We start from the raw sequence: 17,026 nt of genomic DNA, 5'->3' as shown, positions 1-17,026 counted from the left end.
AGATCCTTTTTTTTCTCCTTCCTGCCCTCTTAAACATCCATCCATCCATCCATCCATCGCAACCTCCTCCCAGAGCCATGTCTTCATCTTCCACCACCACTAACTCATCATCGAGAGCCCTGAGAATCTGAATAATCGGGTTCGGCCCCATTCGCCCAATTCCTGTCGAAGACCATAACCAAGCAATGCCACCAGCTGCAAGCTACTTCAAGGACCGACCACTCCAGGCTCTGTGCCCGTAGGGGCATCGCATTCTTCAGGGAATAAAGGGGGCCCCGTTTGTGTAAAAGCAAAAGTACCGTAAGTTTTACGTTCGTACCGAAGAGACTGAGATTCGTTGAGCTCTGAATAAGTTCGGTCGAACAAAATGATGCAGTGATGTGGGTGAGTTTCTGGAATCGGGTAACGACGTGATAATGATCTGCAAGTCGATTTTATCCCCGTCGGAAGTTCTGAAAACGATTCCGTTCCACCGCCTCAGAAGGCCAACTCTGTTTGTTGATGTTCTTTCGGTGAAAGAGTACCCCAGAGCATCTCTCCTGCAAGTAATATAGTTTTTCTCCATAGCTGATGCTTTATCAATGCTACCGATGCTCTCGGTGTCATGTTCGAAATAACTTGCTCCTTTCATCGTGAAACTAGGTCGTGCCAGAGGCTTCAGATATTCTTTGCACTCACCCGATGTTCGGTCCTGAGAGCGGGAAAGACGGCTGGGAAGGTCTCAACTTCATGTACGAAAGAGTCCGTGTAAGGGACCATGAAACCTGCTCGAGCTGCCTGCAGATTTTCAAGAAAGAGGTACGAGTTTTCCCGATTCATTTATAACTTGGTCTAGGAAGAGAGGTGTCGAGCACTGAATTTGGGTAATCACTGGAAACATCTCAGGGATGCAGGATGCTCGAAATGTCCTGCCAGAAACACGATAAGCTCCCAGCTCAGAGCCAATTCATCGCCCACACTATCAGCAGGTCTCGATCCTTCACGACTTAGTGAATATCCTATGATAAATGAAAATTTACCTTCTTCGTTACAGCAGGGTCTTGGCAGAAATGGATGTCGACTCCACAGATATAGATACCAAGGGCTTCGAAAGTCTCGTCCAGCTGGTGAGTGCAATTCGGTTCTTTAACGACTGCGCTCGTCCAATTCTCCATTTTCGTCTGCTGCATAGCGTAACCGTGGGGCCTGGACAGGATTAATCTGATCGGCATTTCCAAAATATGCAGAAAAGAGGCTCAGTAAGAGACAGCTTCGATCTGTTTTCCGGATTGTTCATCCATAATTGGTTTGCCAAGCAAGAGGTATCGAACTTTTTTACAATCATTCAATTTTGCACAAAAGATATGAAGTATGCGCTTGGGTCACTAATAAAAAGGATTTATATTTAATTTTATATGTAAACTCGTTGAGCTCGTGAGCTCAACGAGTCAAGTACTATTGAGCTTGTGCTCGGCTTGCTCAAATAAAAAGCTCGACTCGAGCTTGGCTGGAGCTCAACAAGGCCGAGCTGAGTTCAAGTTATCATCGAGTCGATCCCGAATAGCTCACGAATGACTCATCTCACTTACACCCCTAATTGGGATCAAGACTGGTATATAATACAAAAGCCAAATAAACACATCCACTCGTTGCTTTTAAAGCCCTATCTTGGGTGATGTTATGTTACATATTTTTTCTGAATGCCATTGCTTGAAACTAAAGAATTAACTATGCCGCTTCTCGTTTATTTTTCCGCCACTCCCATGGTTCTTCGGGGTTCCTCGAAGCCCACAACCCCAGTCTCTTTGCTCGCGCCTCCTTCTCCCACTGATATTTTCGTGGATATTTGACAAACATCAGAAAACATTTTGTTATAAAAAGTGGAAAAATTGATTAGAATCAGTAAATTTTTACCTTGGCAAATTCAGCGCGTTGGTCATATGCTACATAATGCCATGCCATCCCTTTCTTGAGCATCATTTCCTGTTATTTGTACAACAACAATTGCATATTTATAAGAACTACGACAGTAACCGAAGTCATCCTCGAAGTGGATCGAATAGATACAAAATTGATATCAAAAGTGTTCCCATAGTTTTAAACCTGCAATACAACAATCCCAAGGCACTTTGGGTCTGGGAAGGGAAACATAGTACCTGAACAAAAATTCCATTGCAGTACACGTCCCCAACACATCGACCATATTGATCTTGTCCGTACGCGAGAACTGTCAACATCTTGCCCTGAACTATACTCCTGAGCTCCTCTGTTGCTTCTTTGCCGTGAGGCATCAAACCCTCTGGTGCATCGATTCCCCTATTCCCCCCTTCACAAGCCATTAGAATTTGCATCTCCACTGGACCAACAACTCGACACCAAAAGTGCATCATTACAAAATCAGGGAAGGAAATAAATTCCTTTTACCTTAAACGGATCCGGTACTTCCGGGCAAGGACTTCCTCGCCATTTTGGAGGTAGATTACTCTGGGTGTGGCACAGGTTTATGATGGGAGCCATGAGTGCAAGGTTAGAGAGTAATAAGGTGAAAATTACGCAGGTGAACCCAACCCTACTTTGTTTTTTGATTGCTCACTTAGAAGAGTGGTCAAAAAGGTTTTAAGATTTCATCCACCTGTATCCAGAGTTGATAATTGTCTGGTGGAGCGCATCAGCACGAGCATAGTCTCGGACAGCACGGGCAGCTGATCTCTCGACGGCAGCAATTTGCACATCTTGTGGAACTGAGCATGACTCACGCGGGTCTGAGGTGCTGACGTAAACCGATATTGTGTCTCCATCTGCTACAGCCTTTGGATCGACCTAATCAATATGGCGTTCCCAACGGAAACACTGGATCAAACTCAAATGAAACCATCTAAGATCATTAATGAGCACATTAGCCATAGTTTTTTTTGGGATTAACCGGTAGTGTCTGGAACTGGAACTGCACTCTGTGTGGCAACGAGGCAGGGACCTCAACTGAGGTTTCGACGAGCGTGTGCGGGAGAGGAAGACCATAGAAAGTCAATAAACCCTGTAAGATGAGAACAATTGGCAACTTCATACTTCTATTAGTTTATCTATTTCCATTAGCAATTCAAAGACAAACTTGGATTGATATAATTAACCTCAACATCAGCTTTCTGATGCCACTTTAATGTGTTAATGATGAGCCTCGAGGCCTCTTCAGGTGTTCGTGGTGGGGGCTGAGCTTCCTTCCATGCCTCTAACAGCTTTCGGCACCTTCATTTTAGTTGCAAGATAACTTCAAATTACTTAAATGGGATATAAGAATTGATCAATTTGTTGTCGGATAATTACCACTTGGCTTGAGCTTTCCTGGATGAGACCACATGGCTGCTTAGCCCAGCAGGAACCTTAAACCATCAAAAAATTTCTTAAACACATCAGGGCACGGAAACATTTTGTTGCTTCGTCCTCTTAAACTTTGCCCATTCTCTCAGTCTAGCCTAGAGCGCCAAACGGCAACAATGGAAAAAATATTCTATTTCGATCGTATAATCGGAACCCTCCAACTTTGAAGTTCACAGCTCACAAGTAGCAATCTTTGATTGAATCAATGTTCTCCACGAAAAGGAAAGGAAGGAAGGGGAATGGGAAGAATTGATGATATCCATAATTACTTGGGAGGTGATCTCGAAGTTGAAGAGATCGTGGGCGAGGGCAGAGACGCCCACGGTGGAAGCCGAAACTCCGTGGGGACCAAGGGAGCCGGAGTCCCCCTCGGCCGAGGGCTTGCAGCATTGCCCGTACAGGAACCTCAGAGCGTTCCCCATTCTTGATCCTCCGTCGCCGGGAAGAGGGAATCTGACCTGGTGCTTCTTCTTCTTCTTCTTCTTCTTCTCTGGGATTAGCTTTCCGGGAAGATAAGTTTAATTAAGAATGAAGAAGCCAAAAGCAAGCAGAGGAAAGGAAAGCAATTGGTGGTTTCATTGTTTCATGACTCCTTCCTCTGCTTTGACTTTCGGCAGATGGATTGTAAACTTGCAGTTAATTAAAACGTCTACACGTCTCGTGTCGTATTGTGATTATGCAGATTATTTCACCCAATTCGATGAAGGCCACATTTTCACTTTTCACTTGGGCAATTTCCATCCTCCCATCGAGGAAACTATCAATTTCGTCTTATGACTTATGCATATTACATCAATCGAGCCTCCGATAAAATATTATATTAATTTGATCTGTGATCATATTAATTTGATCTCTAATTACATCAATTTCATCCATGATCACATCATTTTAGCCACTGGATATATCAATTTTTGTCTTTGATCATATCAATGAACCATAAAGTTTTCTCTCTTTAAAATACGGGAATAAATTCTTATGAAGTCAATATTTATCCGAAAAATTTATATAGGCAGATTCCTCATATCGTAAGGAAGTTACAATACTTGACGGCTCCTAATTTTATTGCACGGTTTGAAAGATATAGCCCTTCGAAATTTCTACATTGTGAGTGAAAATCGAATTTTAACAGCATTTTTCTAACTTATTTCTCTACTTTTTGGCTCGAAATTTGATCCTAAATAGTAGTGCTATGTATAAGCTTTCTATAGTCTCTAAGAACAAGAGAATCAGATATCCGAGCAATGAGAACGAATGCTCCAAAGTCGATTTGGAAACAAGAGTAGTAAAAAGGAGGGAGAGACCGGATAGACCTATTTGATGTAAATAATTGATGTTAACAAGGACCAAAATAATGTGATCAAGGAAAAACTGAATTGATGTGATCAAAGACGGAATCGATGTGCCTGAAGACTAAATTGATTTGATCATAGACCGGATTGATGTGATATTTTTTTCTTAGGAACCCCATTGATGCAATTTGAATAAGTATACAGACGAAATTGATAATTTACACTCCTTCCATCAGCAAAAATCATTGTGTTAAAATTCCGGAATTATATTAAAATTTTAGTTGGCCATTGAGAAATGTACATAAGTTAATCATGAGTCTTCCGATAGATAATTCAATATCTACGAGATCTTGATCATTGCAGCAACTCGAAAACTCGGCATAGCCTATGGCAAACATTTGGCTCAGGTCAGATCTCATGCCAATTAGTCTAAGCCAGGTTTAGTCTACGGCAAAAGTAGGGGTGATCGGTTTCGGATACCCTGTATTTTTCATAATACCCGGATCCTACCCCGTAAAAGACAGGTTTCAAGATTTTGGAACCAGATCCTACCCTATTAAATAATGGAACTGGAACCTACCCGGAACCTATATTATATTACAGTTTCCGGATACCCTGTTGGAACTTGTAAATTTTTTTATCTCGCTAAATTAAATTGAAAATGTCATATCGGTAATCACGCCAAAATATCAACAAAATTTAGATTAATCTATAATAATGAAATAATAATAAGTCTCATCAATCCATCGACAAAATTATATATCCATAATACGATCTCACACAACAAAGTGCTTATGTTCTGATTCATTAGAGGAGACAATAGCTTTACCTTTTTTTTTTAATAAATAACCGGTTCCGAGTATCCTGTAGACAAGAACCGGAACCGAAACCGATTTTCACAGGTTCCTAATTTTAATACCCGAAATTTACTCTATTTTCAATACTAACTACCCGGACTCTACTTGTTAGGGTAGTTTCCGACTGATTCCGAGTATACCCGGTACTCGTGCACATCCCTAGGCAAAAGTATGAGTTTGCCCTCATTCATTCCCAATTTTCTAGCCGTCATAAGTTCTCTCATTAAGTCAGTCAAACAAGCCATACCCTCACATCGAAACACACTAATCTCCCAAGTACTTCGCAATTTATCACCTCTACTGCTTGAATAAAAGCTCATCATATACTTTCAATGTACTACGCCTATGAACTTTCCTTATAACGAAATAAAAAATAAAAAAAACTCATCATATACGAGACCATCCCAAATTTACGGGGTGAAATAATTTACTATATATCAGGTCGGATGAATTTCTTGAATCGTAATTTAATGGATCGTGTTTCCATAAGATCCTTTTTTTTTCTCCTTCCTGCCCTCTTAAACATCCATCCATCCATCCATCCATCCATCGCAACCTCCTCCCAGAGCCATGTCTTCTTCTTCCACCACCACTAACTCACCATCGAGAGCCCTGAGAATCGGAATAATCGGGTTCGGCCCGTTCGCCCAATTCCTGTTGAAGACCAAAACCAAGCAATGCCACCAGCTGCAAGCTACTTCAAGGACCGACCACTCCAGGCTCTGTGCCCGTATGGGCATCGCATTCTTCAGGTAATAAAGGGGGCCCCGTTTGTGTAAAAGCAAAAGTACCGTAAGTTTTACGTTCGTACCGAAGAGACTGAGATTCGTTGAGCTCTGAATAAGTTCGGTCGAACAAAATGATGCAGTGATGTGGGTGAGTTTCTGGAATCGGGTAACGACGTGATAATGATCTGCAAGTCGATTTTATCCCCGTCGGAAGTTCTGAAAACGATTCCGTTCCACCGCCTCAGAAGGCCAAATCTGTTTGTTGATGCTCTTTCGGTGAAAGAGTACCCCAGAGCATCTCTCCTGCAAGTAATATAGCTTTCCTCCATAGCTGATGCTTTATCAATGCTCCCGATGCACTCGGTTTTATGTTCGAAATAACTTCTCCTTTCATCACGAAACTAGGTCGTGCCAGAGGATTCAGATATTCTTTGCACTCACCCGATGTTCGGTCCTGAGAGCGGGAAAGACGGCTGGGAAGGTCTCAACTTCATGTACGAAAGAGTCCGTGTAAGGGACCATGAAACCTGCTCGAGCTGCCTGCAGATTTTCAAGAAAGAGGCACTGAATTTGGGTAATCACTGGAAACATCTCAGGGATGCAGGATGCTTGAAATGTCCTGCCAGAAACTCGATAAGCTCGCAGCTCGGAGCCAATTCATCGCCCACACAATCAGCAGGTCTCGATCCTTCACGACTTAGTGAATATCCTATGATAAATGAAAATTTACCTTCTTCGTTACAGCAGGGTCTTGGCAGAAATGGATGTCGACTCAACAGATATAGATACCAAGGGCTTCGAAAGTCTCGTCCAGTTGGTGAGTGCAATTCGGTTCTTTAACGACTGCGCTCGTCCAATTCTCCATTTTCGTCTGCTGCATAACGTAACCGTGGGGCCTGGACAGGATTAATCTGATCGGCATTTCCAACAAATGCAGAAAAGAGGCTCAGTAAGAGACAGCTTCGATCTGTTTTCCAGATTGTTCATCCATAATCGGTTTGCCAAGCAAGAGGTATCGAACTTATCTGGTATCGAACTTTTCTACAATCATTCAATTTTTGCACAAAAGATATGAAGTATGCGCTTGGGTCATTAATAAAAAGGATTTATATTTAATTTTACATGTAAACTCGTTCAGCTCGTGAGCTCAACGTGTCAAGTACTATTGAGCTTGTGCTCGGCTTGCTCAAATAAAAAGCTCGACTCGAGCTTGGCTGGAGCTCAACAAGGCCGAGCAGAGTTCAAGTTATCATCGAGTCGATCCTGAATAGCTCACGAGTGACTCATCTCACTTACACCCCTAATTGGGATCAATACATACAAAAGCCAAACAAATACATCCACTCGTAGCTTCTAAAGCCCTTCTTGGGTGATGTTATGTTACATCTTTTTTTCTGAATGCCATTGCTTGAACCTAAAGAACTATGTCGCGTCTCGTTTATTTTTCCGCCACTCCCATGGTTCATCGGGGTTCCTCGAAGCCCACAACCCCAGTCTCTTTGCTCGCGCCTCCTTCTCCCACTGATATGTTCGTGGATATTTGACAAACATCAGTAAACATTTTGTTATAAAAAGGGGAAAAATTGATTAGAATCAGTAAATTTTTACCTTGGCAAATTCAGCGCGTTGGTCATATGCTACATAATGCCATGCCATCCCTTTCTTGAGCATCATTTCCTGTTATTTGCAGAACAACAATTGCATATTTATAAGAACTATGACAATAACCGAAGACGTCCTCGAAGTGGATCGGATAGATAAAAAATTGATACCAAAAGTGTTCCCATAGTTTTAAACCTGCAATATAACAATCCCAAGGCCCTTTGGGTCTGGGAAGGGAAACATAGTACCTGAACAAAAATTCCATTGCAGTACACGTCCCCAACACATCGACCATATTGATCTTGTCCGTACGCGAGAACTGTCAACATCTTGCCCTGAACTATACTCCTGAGCTCCTCTGTTGCTTCTTTGCCGTGAGGCATCAAACCCTCTGGTGCATCAATTCCCCTATTCCCTCCTTCACAAGCCATTAGAACTTGCATCTCCACTGGACCAACAACTCGACACCAAAAGTGCATCATTACAAAATCAGGGAAGGAAATAAATTTCTTTTACCTTAAACGGATCCGGTACTTCCGGGCAAGGACTTCCTCACCGTTTTGGAGATGGATTACTCTGGGTGTGGCACCGGTTTATGATAGGAGCCATGAGTGCAAGGTTAGAGAGTAATAAGGTGAAAATTACGCAGGTGAACCCAACGCTACTTTGTTTTTTGATTGCTCACTTAGAAGTGTGGTAAAAAAGGTCTTAAGATTTTCATCCACCTGTATCCAGAGTTGATAATTGTCTGGTGGAGCGCATCAGCACGAGCATTGTCTCGGACAGCACGGGCATCTGATCTCTCGACGGCAGCAATTTGCACATCTTGTGGAAATGAGCATGACTCACGCGGGTCTGCGGTGCTGACGTAAACCGATATTGTGTCTCCATCTGCTACAGCCTTTGGATCGACCTAATCAATATGGCGTTCCCAACGGAAACACTGGATCAAACTCAAATGAAACCATCTAAGATCATTAATGAGCACATTAGCCATAGTTTTTTTTGGGATTAACCGGTAGTGTCTGGAACTGGAACTGCACTCCATGTGGCAACGAGGCAGGGACCTCGACTGAGGTTTCGACGAGCGTGTGCGGGAGAGGAAGACCATAGAAAGCCAATAAACCCTGTGAGATGAGAACAAGTGGCAACTTCATACTTCTATTAGTTTATCTATTTCCATTAGCAATTCAAAGACAAACTGGGACTGATATAATTAACCTCAACATCAGCTTCCTGATGCCACTTTAATGTGTTAATGATGAGCCTCGAGGCCTCTTCAGGTGTTCGTGGTGGGGGCTTAGCTACCTTCCAGGCCTCTAACAGCTCTCCGTACCTTCATTTTAGTTGCAAGATAACTTCAAATTACTTAAAAAGGATACAAGATTTGAACAATTTGTCGTCGGATAATTACCAGTTGGCTTGAGCTTGCCTGGATGAGACCACGTGGCTGCTTAGCCCAGCAGGAACCTTAAACCATCAAAAAATTTCTTAAACACATGAGTGCACGGAAAACATTTTGTTGCTTCGTCCTCTTAAACTTTGCGCACTCTTTCAGTCTAGCCTAGATCGCCAAACGGCAACAATGGAAAAATCTTCTATTTAGATGGGATGGATAATCGGAACCCTCCAACTTTGGAGTTCAGAGCTCACAAGTAGCAATCTTTAATTGAATCAATGGTCTCCATGAAAAGAAAAGAAAGGAAGGGGGATGGGAAGAGTTGATGGTATCAACAATTACTTGGGAGGTGATCTCGAAGTTGAAGAGATCGTGGGCGAGGGCAGAGACGCCCACGGTGGAAACCGAGACTCCGTGGGGACCGAGGGGCACGTTCCCCATTCTTGATCCTCCACCTGATGCCTCTTCTTCTTCTTCTTCTTCTTCTATGGGAGGATTAGCTTTCTGGGAAGATAGTTTAACTAAGAAAGAAGAAGGAAAAGGAAGCAGAGGAAAGGAAAGCAATTGCTGGTTTCTTCTCTGCATGGACTTTCGGTAGATAAGACTGCAAAGTAGTTTTTTTTTTTTTTTCGGTTACCACAGAAACCACATATCTTAATAAAAAAATAAATAAAAATTTAAATAAAGGGACATAGATAGTCCAGAATCGAACCTGAAATTTCTAAATTACTGAGCGAGGGTGTTAATCACTGCACCACATCCCTTTTTCGACTGCAAGCTAGTCTTGGCCTTTTTTGTTTTTTTTTTCCTCTGCGCAGTTAATTAAGACGAGCAAATGCTTACACGCCACGCGTCATGTTGTGGTTGGCCTATCTGTCGCCGCCGACATTTGCACTTTTCACTTGGGTAATTTCCATCCATCCATCTATCGAGAAAACGATGAATCAATTTTCATCCTTCATTTATACAAAGTTACATTAATTGGGTCCCTGCAAAGAATGTTATACCAATTTAATTTCTGATCACATTAATTTGGTACCTGATTACTTCAATTTTGTCCCTAGTCTCATTAATTTAGTCCTTAATCATATCAATTTTGTCATTATTCACTTCAATTCAGTCATTCCTTGATCTCATCAATTTAATCTCCGCTTGACCACATGAATTCAATCTTTCCTTGATAACATCATTTGGTCATTATTAACATCAATTTTTTATGTTAAAAAAGTCTATCTAATTTCTTGTTTCTTTTTACTACTCTTGTCTGAATCGATTTTGGAGCATTCGTTTTCATTATTTAGACCTCCGATTCTAGTGTTCTTGGTGGCTATAGAAAGCTTATGCATAGCACTACTATTTAGGATTAAGTTTCGAGCCAAAAAATAAAGAAACAAGTTAGAAAAAAAATGCGGTTAAAATTTGATTTTTACTCACAAGGCAAAAATTTCGAAAAGCGATATCTCTCAAACCGTGCAATAAAATTACGAGCCTTCAAGTGTTGTAACTTCCTTACGATATGTGGAATTTATCTATATAATTTTTTTGAAGAATATTGACTTTATAAGAATTTGTTCATGTATTTTAGAGAGAGAAAGCTTTGTGGTTCATTAATGGCAAATTCTTATAAAGTCAATATTGTCCAAAAATTTATATAGACAGATTCCTTATATTGTAATGAAGCTACACTACCTGATGGCTCTTAATTTCATTGCACAGCTTGAGAGATACCGCTTTTCGAAATTTCTGCATTGTGAGTGAAAACCGAATTTTAATCGTATTTTTTAACTTCTTTCTTTACTTTTTGACCCGAAACTTGATCCTAAATAGTAGTGTTATGCATAAGCTTTCTATAGCCACCAAGAATACTAGAATCAGAGGTCTAAACAATGAGAACGAATACTCCAAAATTGATTCAGAGACAAAAGTAGTAAAAAGAAGAGAGACAAATGTACCTTTTTTTATGTAAATAATTGATATTAACAATGACCAATATGATGTTATCAAGGAAAAACTAAATTGATGTGACTAAGCGGAGAGACTAAATTGATGTGACAATGGATTAAATTGATGTGATCAAGGACGAAATTGATGTGATAATAGATCAAATTGATATGATCATTGACCGAATTAGTGTAATATTTTTTCGAGGAACTTGATCGATGCAACTTGCATAAGTATATGGACGAAATTGATCGTTTACTCTCCATCCAACAACAAAAATCATTATGTTAAAATTCCGAAATTATATTAAAAATTTATTTAGCCATTGAGAAAATGTACAGAAGTTAATCATGAGTTTTCAAATAGATAATTCAATATCTACGAGATCTTGATCACTGCAGCAACTCAAAAACTCGGCATAGCCCATGGCCAACATTTGGCTCAGGTCAGATCTCATGCCAGTAAAAAATTGTCCTAGTGGGCATCATTACGATTCACCTAGCTAATTTGCAAAGACAAAATATTTGGGACACCCAAAATATTTTCGTGAGATTTGAATAAAAAATAAATATAAATACATTAAGAATTTAAGATAGTTGTTAGAGACATGAGTAGTGATGACTTTCGCTGATTTAATACGTATTAGAGGTTCGATTTTTGGCAAACTCTGGACCTTCAAATCACTCGTGATCCATTTTATGATGCTTTACCCACTCGCCGAAACATAATTATGCCAAATTATGATTACGGAATGAAAGTGCGGCAAGAATCTCGAAAAGGTTTGTGTACGGCGCTATAGAACGAACCACATGATCTAGTCTAAGCTATGTCTGGTCTAGTCTAGGGCAAAAGAATGAGTCTTGCCCTCATTCATTCCCAATTTTCCAGCCGTCATAAGCTCTCTCATTGAGTCAGTCAATCAAGCCATGCCCTCACATGGAAAACACATGCTATCTCCCAAGTACTTCGCAATTTATTACCTCTGTGACTTGAATAAAAGCTCATCGTATACGAGACGACCACAAATTTACGGGATGAAATAATTTCATATACATCGCATTGCATAAATTTTATGAATAGTAATCTAATCGATCGTGCTTCGGTAAGAAATTTTTTTTTTTATAAGGACGATATCGTTTATTCTTAGTCAAAGCAAAACCAAAGGGAACCAAATAAATGGACTATTCGCCCTCTTCTCTCCTTCCTGCCCCCTTGAACATCCATCCATCCATCGCAACCTCCTCCCAGAGCCATGTCTTCATCTTCCACCACCACTAACTCATCGTCGAGAGCCCTGAGAATCGGAATAATCGGGTTCGGCCCCGTTCGCCCAATTCCTGTCGAAGACCATAACCAAGCAATGCCACCAGCTGCAAGCTACTTCGAGGACCGACCACTCCAGGCTCTGTGCCCGTATGGGCATCGCATTCTTCAGGTAATAAAGGGGGCCCCGTTTGTGTAAAAGCAAAAGTACCGTAAGTTTTACGTTCGTACCGAAGAGACTGAGATTCGTTGAGCTCTGAATAAGTTCGGTCGAACAAAATGATGCAGTGATGTGGGTGAGTTTCTGGAATCGGGTAACGATGTGATAATGATCTGCAAGTCGATTTTATCCCTGTCGGAAGTTCTGAAAACGATTCCGTTCCACCGCCTCAGAAGGCCAAATCTGTTTGTTGATGCTCTTTCGGTGAAAGAGTACCCCAGAGCATCTCTCCTGCAAGTAATATAGCTTTCCTCCATAGCTGATGCTTTATCAATGCTCCCGATGCACTCGGTTTTATGTTCGAAATAACTTCTCCTTTCATCACGAAACTAGGTCGTGCCAGAGGATTCAGATATTCTTTGCACTCACCCGATGTTCGGTCCTGAGAGCGGGAAAGACGGCTGGGAAGGTCTCAACTTCATGTACGAAAGAGTCCGTGTAAGGGACCATGAAACCTGCTCGAGCACTGAATATGGGTAATCACTGGAAACATCTCAGGGATGCAGGATGCTTGAAATGTCCTGCCAGAAACACGATAAGCTCGCAGCTCGGAGCCAATTCATCGCCCACACTATCAGCAGGTCTCGATCCTTCACGACTTAGTGAATATCCTATGATAAATGAAAATTTACCTTCTTCGTTACAGCAGGGTCTTGGCAGAAATGGATGTCGACTCGACAGATATAGATACCAAGGGCTTCGAAAGTCTCGTCCAGTTGGTGAGTGCAATTCGGTCCTTTAACGACTGCGCTCGTCCAATTCTCCATTTTCCTCTGCTGCATAACGTAACCGTGGGGCCTGGACAGGATTAATCTGATCGGCATTTCCAACATATGCAGAAAAGAGGCTCAGTAAGAGACAGCTTCGATCTGTTTTCCAGATTGTTCAGCCATAATCGGTTTGCCAAGCAAGAGGTATCGAACTTATCTGGTATCGAACTTTTCTACAATCATTCAATTTTGCACAAAAGATATGAAGTATGCGCTTGGGTCATTAATAAAAAGGATTTATATTTAATTTTACATGTAAACTCGTTCAGCTCGTGAGCTCAACGAGTCAAGTACTATTGAGCTTGTGCTCGGCTTGCTCAAATAAAAAGCTTGACTCGAGCTTGGCTGGAGCTCAACAAGGCCGAGCAGAGTTCAAGTTATCATCGAGTCGATCCCGAATAGCTCACGAGTGACTCGTCTCACTTACACCCCTAATTGGGATCAATACCGGTATATTATACAAAAGCCAAATAAATACATCCACTCGTAGCTTCTAAAGCCCTTTCTTGGGTGATGTTATGTTACATCTCTTTTCTGAATGCCATTGCTTGAACCTAAAGAACTATGTCGCGTCTCGTTTATTTTTCCGCCACTCCCATGGTTCTTTGGGGTTCCTCGAAGCCCACAATCCCAGTCTCTTTGCTCGCGCCTCCTTCTCCCACTGATATTTTCGTGGATATTTGACAAACATCAGTAAACATTTTGTTATAAAAAGTGGAAAAATTGATTAGAATCAGTAAATTTTTACCTTGGCAAATTCAGCGCGTTGGTCATATGCTACATAATGCCATGCCATCCCTTTCTTGAGCATCATTTCCTGTTATTTGCAGAACAACAATTGCATATTTATAAGAACTATGACAATAACCCAAGTCTTCCTCGAAGTGGATCGAATAGCAAAATTGATATCGGCCTTGTTTGGTTTGTGGATGCAATTTTAAAATCACAATTCTTATTTAACTCTACCAACTACAAAACAAAATAACTCATACAAAGTCAAAGAGTGGACCCCATTTATACCACTTTTTTTTCACAACAAAATAATATAACTCATACAAAGTCAAAAGATGAGTCTCATTTATACCACTCTTTTTCAAAATCAAAATCTGATTTTAAAATCCTACTATGAAACCAAACGCAGCACAAAAGTGTTCCCATAGTTTTAAACCTGCAATATACCAATCCCAAGGCCCTTTGGGTCTGGGAAGGGAAACATAGTACCTGAACAAAAATTCCATTGCAGTACACGTCCCCAACACATCGACCATATTGATCTTGTCCGTACGCGAGAACTGTCAACATCTTGCCCTGAACTATACTCCTGAGCTCCTCTGTTGCTTCTTTGCCGTGAGGCATCAAACCCTCTGGTGCATCGATTCCCCTATTCCCCCCTTCACAAGCCATTAGAATTTGCATCTCCACTGGACCAACAACTCGACACCAAAAGTGCATCATTACAAAATCAGGGAAGGAAATAGATTTATTTTACCTTAAACGGATCCGGTACTTCCGGGCAAGGACTTCCTCGCCATTTTGGAGATGGATTACCCTGGGTGTGGCACCGGTTTATGATAGGAGCCATGAGTGCAAGGTTAGAGAGTAACAAGGTGAAAATTGCGCAGGTGAACCCAACTCTACTTTGTTTTTTGATTGCTCACTTAGAAGAGTGGTCAAAAAGGTTTTAAGATTTCATCCACCTGTATCCAGAGTTGATAATTGTCTGGTGGAGCGCATCAGCACGAGCATAGTCTCGGACAGCACGGGCATCTGATCTCTCGACGGCAGCAATTTGCACATCTCGTGGAACTGAGCATGACTCACGCGGGTCTGCGGTGCTTACGTAAACCGATATTGTGTCTCCATCTGCTACGGCCTTCGGATCGACCTAATCAATATGGCGTTCCCAACGGAAACACTGGATCAAACTCAAACGAAACCATCTAAGATCATTAATGAGAACATTAGCCATAGTTTTTTTGGGATTAACCGGTAGCGTCTGGAACTGGAACTGCACTCCGTGTGGCAACGAGGCAGGGAACTCAACTGAGGTTTCGACGAACGCGTGCGGGAGAGGAAGACCATAGAAAGCCAATAAACCCTGTGAGATGAGAACAAGTGGCAACTTCATACCTCTATTAGTTTATCTATTTCCATTAGCAATTCAAAGACAAACTCGGATTGATATAATTAACCTCAACATCAGCTTTCTGATGCCACTTTAATGTGTTAATGATGAGCCTCGAGGCCTCTTCAGGTGTTCGTGGTGGGGGCTTAGCTTCCTTCCATGCCTCTAACAGCTTTCCGTACCTTCATTTTTGCCGCAAGATAACTTCAAATTACTTAAAAAGGACATAAGATTTGATCAATTTGTTGTGGGATAATTACCAGTTGGCTTGAGCTTTCCTGGATGCGACCACATGGCTGCTTAGCCCAGCAGGAACCTTAAACCATCAAAAAATTTCTTAAACAAATCAGTGTACGGAAACATTTTGTTGAATCGTCCTCTTAAACTTTGCGCACTCTCTCGGTAACAATGGAAAAATCTCCTATTTAGATGGGATGGATAATCGGAACCCTCCAACTTTGGAGTTCACAGCTCACAAGTAGCAATCTTTAATTGAATCAATGGTCTCCATGAAAAGGAAAGAAAGGAAGGGGAATGGGAAGAGTTGATGGTATCAACAATTACTTGGGAGGTGATCTCGAAGTTGAAGAGATCGCGGTCGAGTGCAGAGACGCCCACGGTGGAAGCCGAGACTCCGTGGGGACCGATTGAGCCGGAGTCCCCCTCGGCCGAGTGCTCGGATTGCCTGTATAGGGACCTCAGCACGTTCCCCATTCTTGATCCTCCACCTGATGCCTCTTCTTCTTCTTCTTCTTCTCTGGGAGGATTAGCTTTCTGGGAAGATAGTTTAACTAAGAAAGAAGAAGATAGAAGGAAGCAGAGGAAAGGAAAGCACTTGCTGGTTTCATTGCTTCATATCCCCTTCCTCTGCATGGACTTCGGCAGATAGATTGCAAACTAAGTCTTCGCCTTTTTCTTTTTTCCCTCTGCGCAGTTAATTGAAACGAGAGAATGCTTACACGCCACGTGTCATGTTGGGGTTGGCATATCTGTCGCCGCCGACAACTTTTCACTTGGGTAATTTCCATCCGTCCATCTATCGAGTAAAGGATGAATAAATTTTCGTCCATGATTTATCAATTCGATCTCGGATCACATCAATTTGATATCTCATCATATCAATTTTATCCCTAATCTCATTAATTAATCGTTAATCACATTAATTTCGTTATTAATCATATTAATTCAGTCATTCTTTGATCACATCAATTTAATCTCTTCGCTTGATCACATCAATTCAAGCTTTCCTTAATAACATCATTTTGTTCCTTTTTAACATCAATTCTTTACGTCAAAAAGGCACATTTGGTCTTTGAAAAAAATGTTATATTAATTCGGCCTTTAATCACATTAATTTGATATCTAGTCACATCAATTTTGCCCATAATCTCATCAATTTAATCCTTAGTCACATCAATTTCGTCGTTAATCACATCAATTCAGCCTTTCATTGATAAAATCATTTTGATCCTTGTTAA

General features: G+C 41.3%; 4 protein-coding genes and 2 pseudogenes across 7 annotated transcripts; 3 read left to right on the top strand and 3 right to left on the bottom strand.

Annotated features, from left to right (window-relative positions):
* Positions 1-55: 55 nt before the first annotated feature.
* Positions 56-1,521, top strand: LOC116189465 (annotated as a pseudogene).
* A 43-nt stretch (positions 1,522-1,564) lies between these two features.
* On the bottom strand, positions 1,565-3,956 carry LOC116189461 (staphylococcal-like nuclease CAN2). The gene is made up of 9 exons (XM_031519131.1): positions 3,624-3,956; positions 3,301-3,356; positions 3,108-3,222; positions 2,903-3,013; positions 2,612-2,799; positions 2,404-2,463; positions 2,136-2,295; positions 1,894-1,962; positions 1,565-1,806 (listed from the first exon to the last, which is right to left on the bottom strand). The coding sequence occupies exons 1-9, from the start codon at positions 3,774-3,776 to the stop codon at positions 1,708-1,710; spliced, it is 1,011 nt and encodes a 336-aa protein (XP_031374991.1). The 5' UTR covers positions 3,777-3,956; the 3' UTR covers positions 1,565-1,707.
* Positions 3,957-5,792: 1,836 nt separating this feature from the next.
* LOC116189462 (arogenate dehydrogenase 1, chloroplastic-like) lies at positions 5,793-7,349 on the top strand. Of its 4 annotated transcripts, none has more exons than XM_031519134.1 (5): positions 5,793-6,252; positions 6,369-6,537; positions 6,634-6,907; positions 6,973-7,045; positions 7,166-7,349. In XM_031519134.1, the coding sequence occupies exons 1-4, from the start codon at positions 6,071-6,073 to the stop codon at positions 7,011-7,013; spliced, it is 666 nt and encodes a 221-aa protein (XP_031374994.1). In that variant the 5' UTR covers positions 5,793-6,070; the 3' UTR covers positions 7,014-7,045; positions 7,166-7,349. The 4 variants fall into 4 exon arrangements, with proteins under 4 accessions (XP_031374994.1, XP_031374993.1, XP_031374996.1 ...); XM_031519133.1 differs by having other exon boundaries at positions 5,794-6,252; positions 7,133-7,349; XM_031519136.1 differs by having other exon boundaries at positions 5,975-6,252; positions 6,976-7,045; positions 7,166-7,344.
* On the bottom strand, positions 7,321-9,829 carry LOC116189460 (staphylococcal-like nuclease CAN2). The gene is made up of 9 exons (XM_031519130.1): positions 9,572-9,829; positions 9,245-9,300; positions 9,052-9,166; positions 8,847-8,957; positions 8,556-8,743; positions 8,347-8,406; positions 8,079-8,238; positions 7,837-7,905; positions 7,321-7,749 (listed from the first exon to the last, which is right to left on the bottom strand). The coding sequence occupies exons 1-9, from the start codon at positions 9,812-9,814 to the stop codon at positions 7,651-7,653; spliced, it is 1,101 nt and encodes a 366-aa protein (XP_031374990.1). The 5' UTR covers positions 9,815-9,829; the 3' UTR covers positions 7,321-7,650.
* A 2,302-nt stretch (positions 9,830-12,131) lies between these two features.
* Positions 12,132-13,883, top strand: LOC116188572 (annotated as a pseudogene).
* On the bottom strand, positions 13,671-16,442 carry LOC116188569 (staphylococcal-like nuclease CAN2). Its single transcript, XM_031518016.1, has 9 exons — positions 16,113-16,442; positions 15,809-15,864; positions 15,616-15,730; positions 15,411-15,521; positions 15,121-15,308; positions 14,913-14,972; positions 14,645-14,804; positions 14,172-14,240; positions 13,671-14,084 (listed from the first exon to the last, which is right to left on the bottom strand). Exons 1-9 carry the CDS (start codon positions 16,260-16,262, stop codon positions 13,986-13,988), a joined length of 1,008 nt encoding a protein of 335 aa, XP_031373876.1. The 5' UTR covers positions 16,263-16,442; the 3' UTR covers positions 13,671-13,985.
* Between the last annotated feature and the right edge of the window lie 584 nt (positions 16,443-17,026).

Source organism: Punica granatum, chromosome 8, assembly GCF_007655135.1.
Source record: "Punica granatum isolate Tunisia-2019 chromosome 8, ASM765513v2, whole genome shotgun sequence".
NCBI lineage: Eukaryota > Viridiplantae > Streptophyta > Magnoliopsida > Myrtales > Lythraceae > Punica > Punica granatum.
This window is presented reverse-complemented; position numbering and strand designations above follow the sequence as displayed.

Excerpts from the sequence above, each read along its gene's own strand:
- LOC116189461 (XM_031519131.1), bottom strand. The coding sequence starts at position 3,776 with ATGGGGAACGCTCTGAGGTTCCTGTACGGGCAATGCTGCAAGCCCTCG. Across the intron at positions 3,014-3,107 it reads ATCAGAAAGCTGATGTTGAG|GGTTTATTGACTTTCTATGG; the intron begins GTTAATTATATC and ends CTCATCTTACAG. Across the intron at positions 2,800-2,902 it reads TCCAGTTCCAGACACTACCG|GTCGATCCAAAGGCTGTAGC; the intron begins GTTAATCCCAAA and ends CATATTGATTAG.
- LOC116189462 (XM_031519134.1), top strand. The coding sequence starts at position 6,071 with ATGTCTTCTTCTTCCACCACCACTAACTCACCATCGAGAGCCCTGAGA. Across the intron at positions 6,253-6,368 it reads ATGGGCATCGCATTCTTCAG|TGATGTGGGTGAGTTTCTGG; the intron begins GTAATAAAGGGG and ends AAAATGATGCAG. Across the intron at positions 6,538-6,633 it reads CCAGAGCATCTCTCCTGCAA|GTCGTGCCAGAGGATTCAGA; the intron begins GTAATATAGCTT and ends TCACGAAACTAG.
- LOC116188569 (XM_031518016.1), bottom strand. The coding sequence starts at position 16,262 with ATGGGGAACGTGCTGAGGTCCCTATACAGGCAATCCGAGCACTCGGCC. Across the intron at positions 15,309-15,410 it reads TCCAGTTCCAGACGCTACCG|GTCGATCCGAAGGCCGTAGC; the intron begins GTTAATCCCAAA and ends CATATTGATTAG. Across the intron at positions 14,973-15,120 it reads ATTATCAACTCTGGATACAG|GGTAATCCATCTCCAAAATG; the intron begins GTGGATGAAATC and ends TGCCACACCCAG.
- LOC116189460 (XM_031519130.1), bottom strand. The coding sequence starts at position 9,814 with ATGCAGAGAAGAAACCAGCAATTGCTTTCCTTTCCTCTGCTTCCTTTT. Across the intron at positions 9,167-9,244 it reads AGGCAAGCTCAAGCCAACTG|GTACGGAGAGCTGTTAGAGG; the intron begins GTAATTATCCGA and ends ACTAAAATGAAG. Across the intron at positions 7,906-8,078 it reads GCAATGGAATTTTTGTTCAG|GAAATGATGCTCAAGAAAGG; the intron begins GTACTATGTTTC and ends TGCAAATAACAG.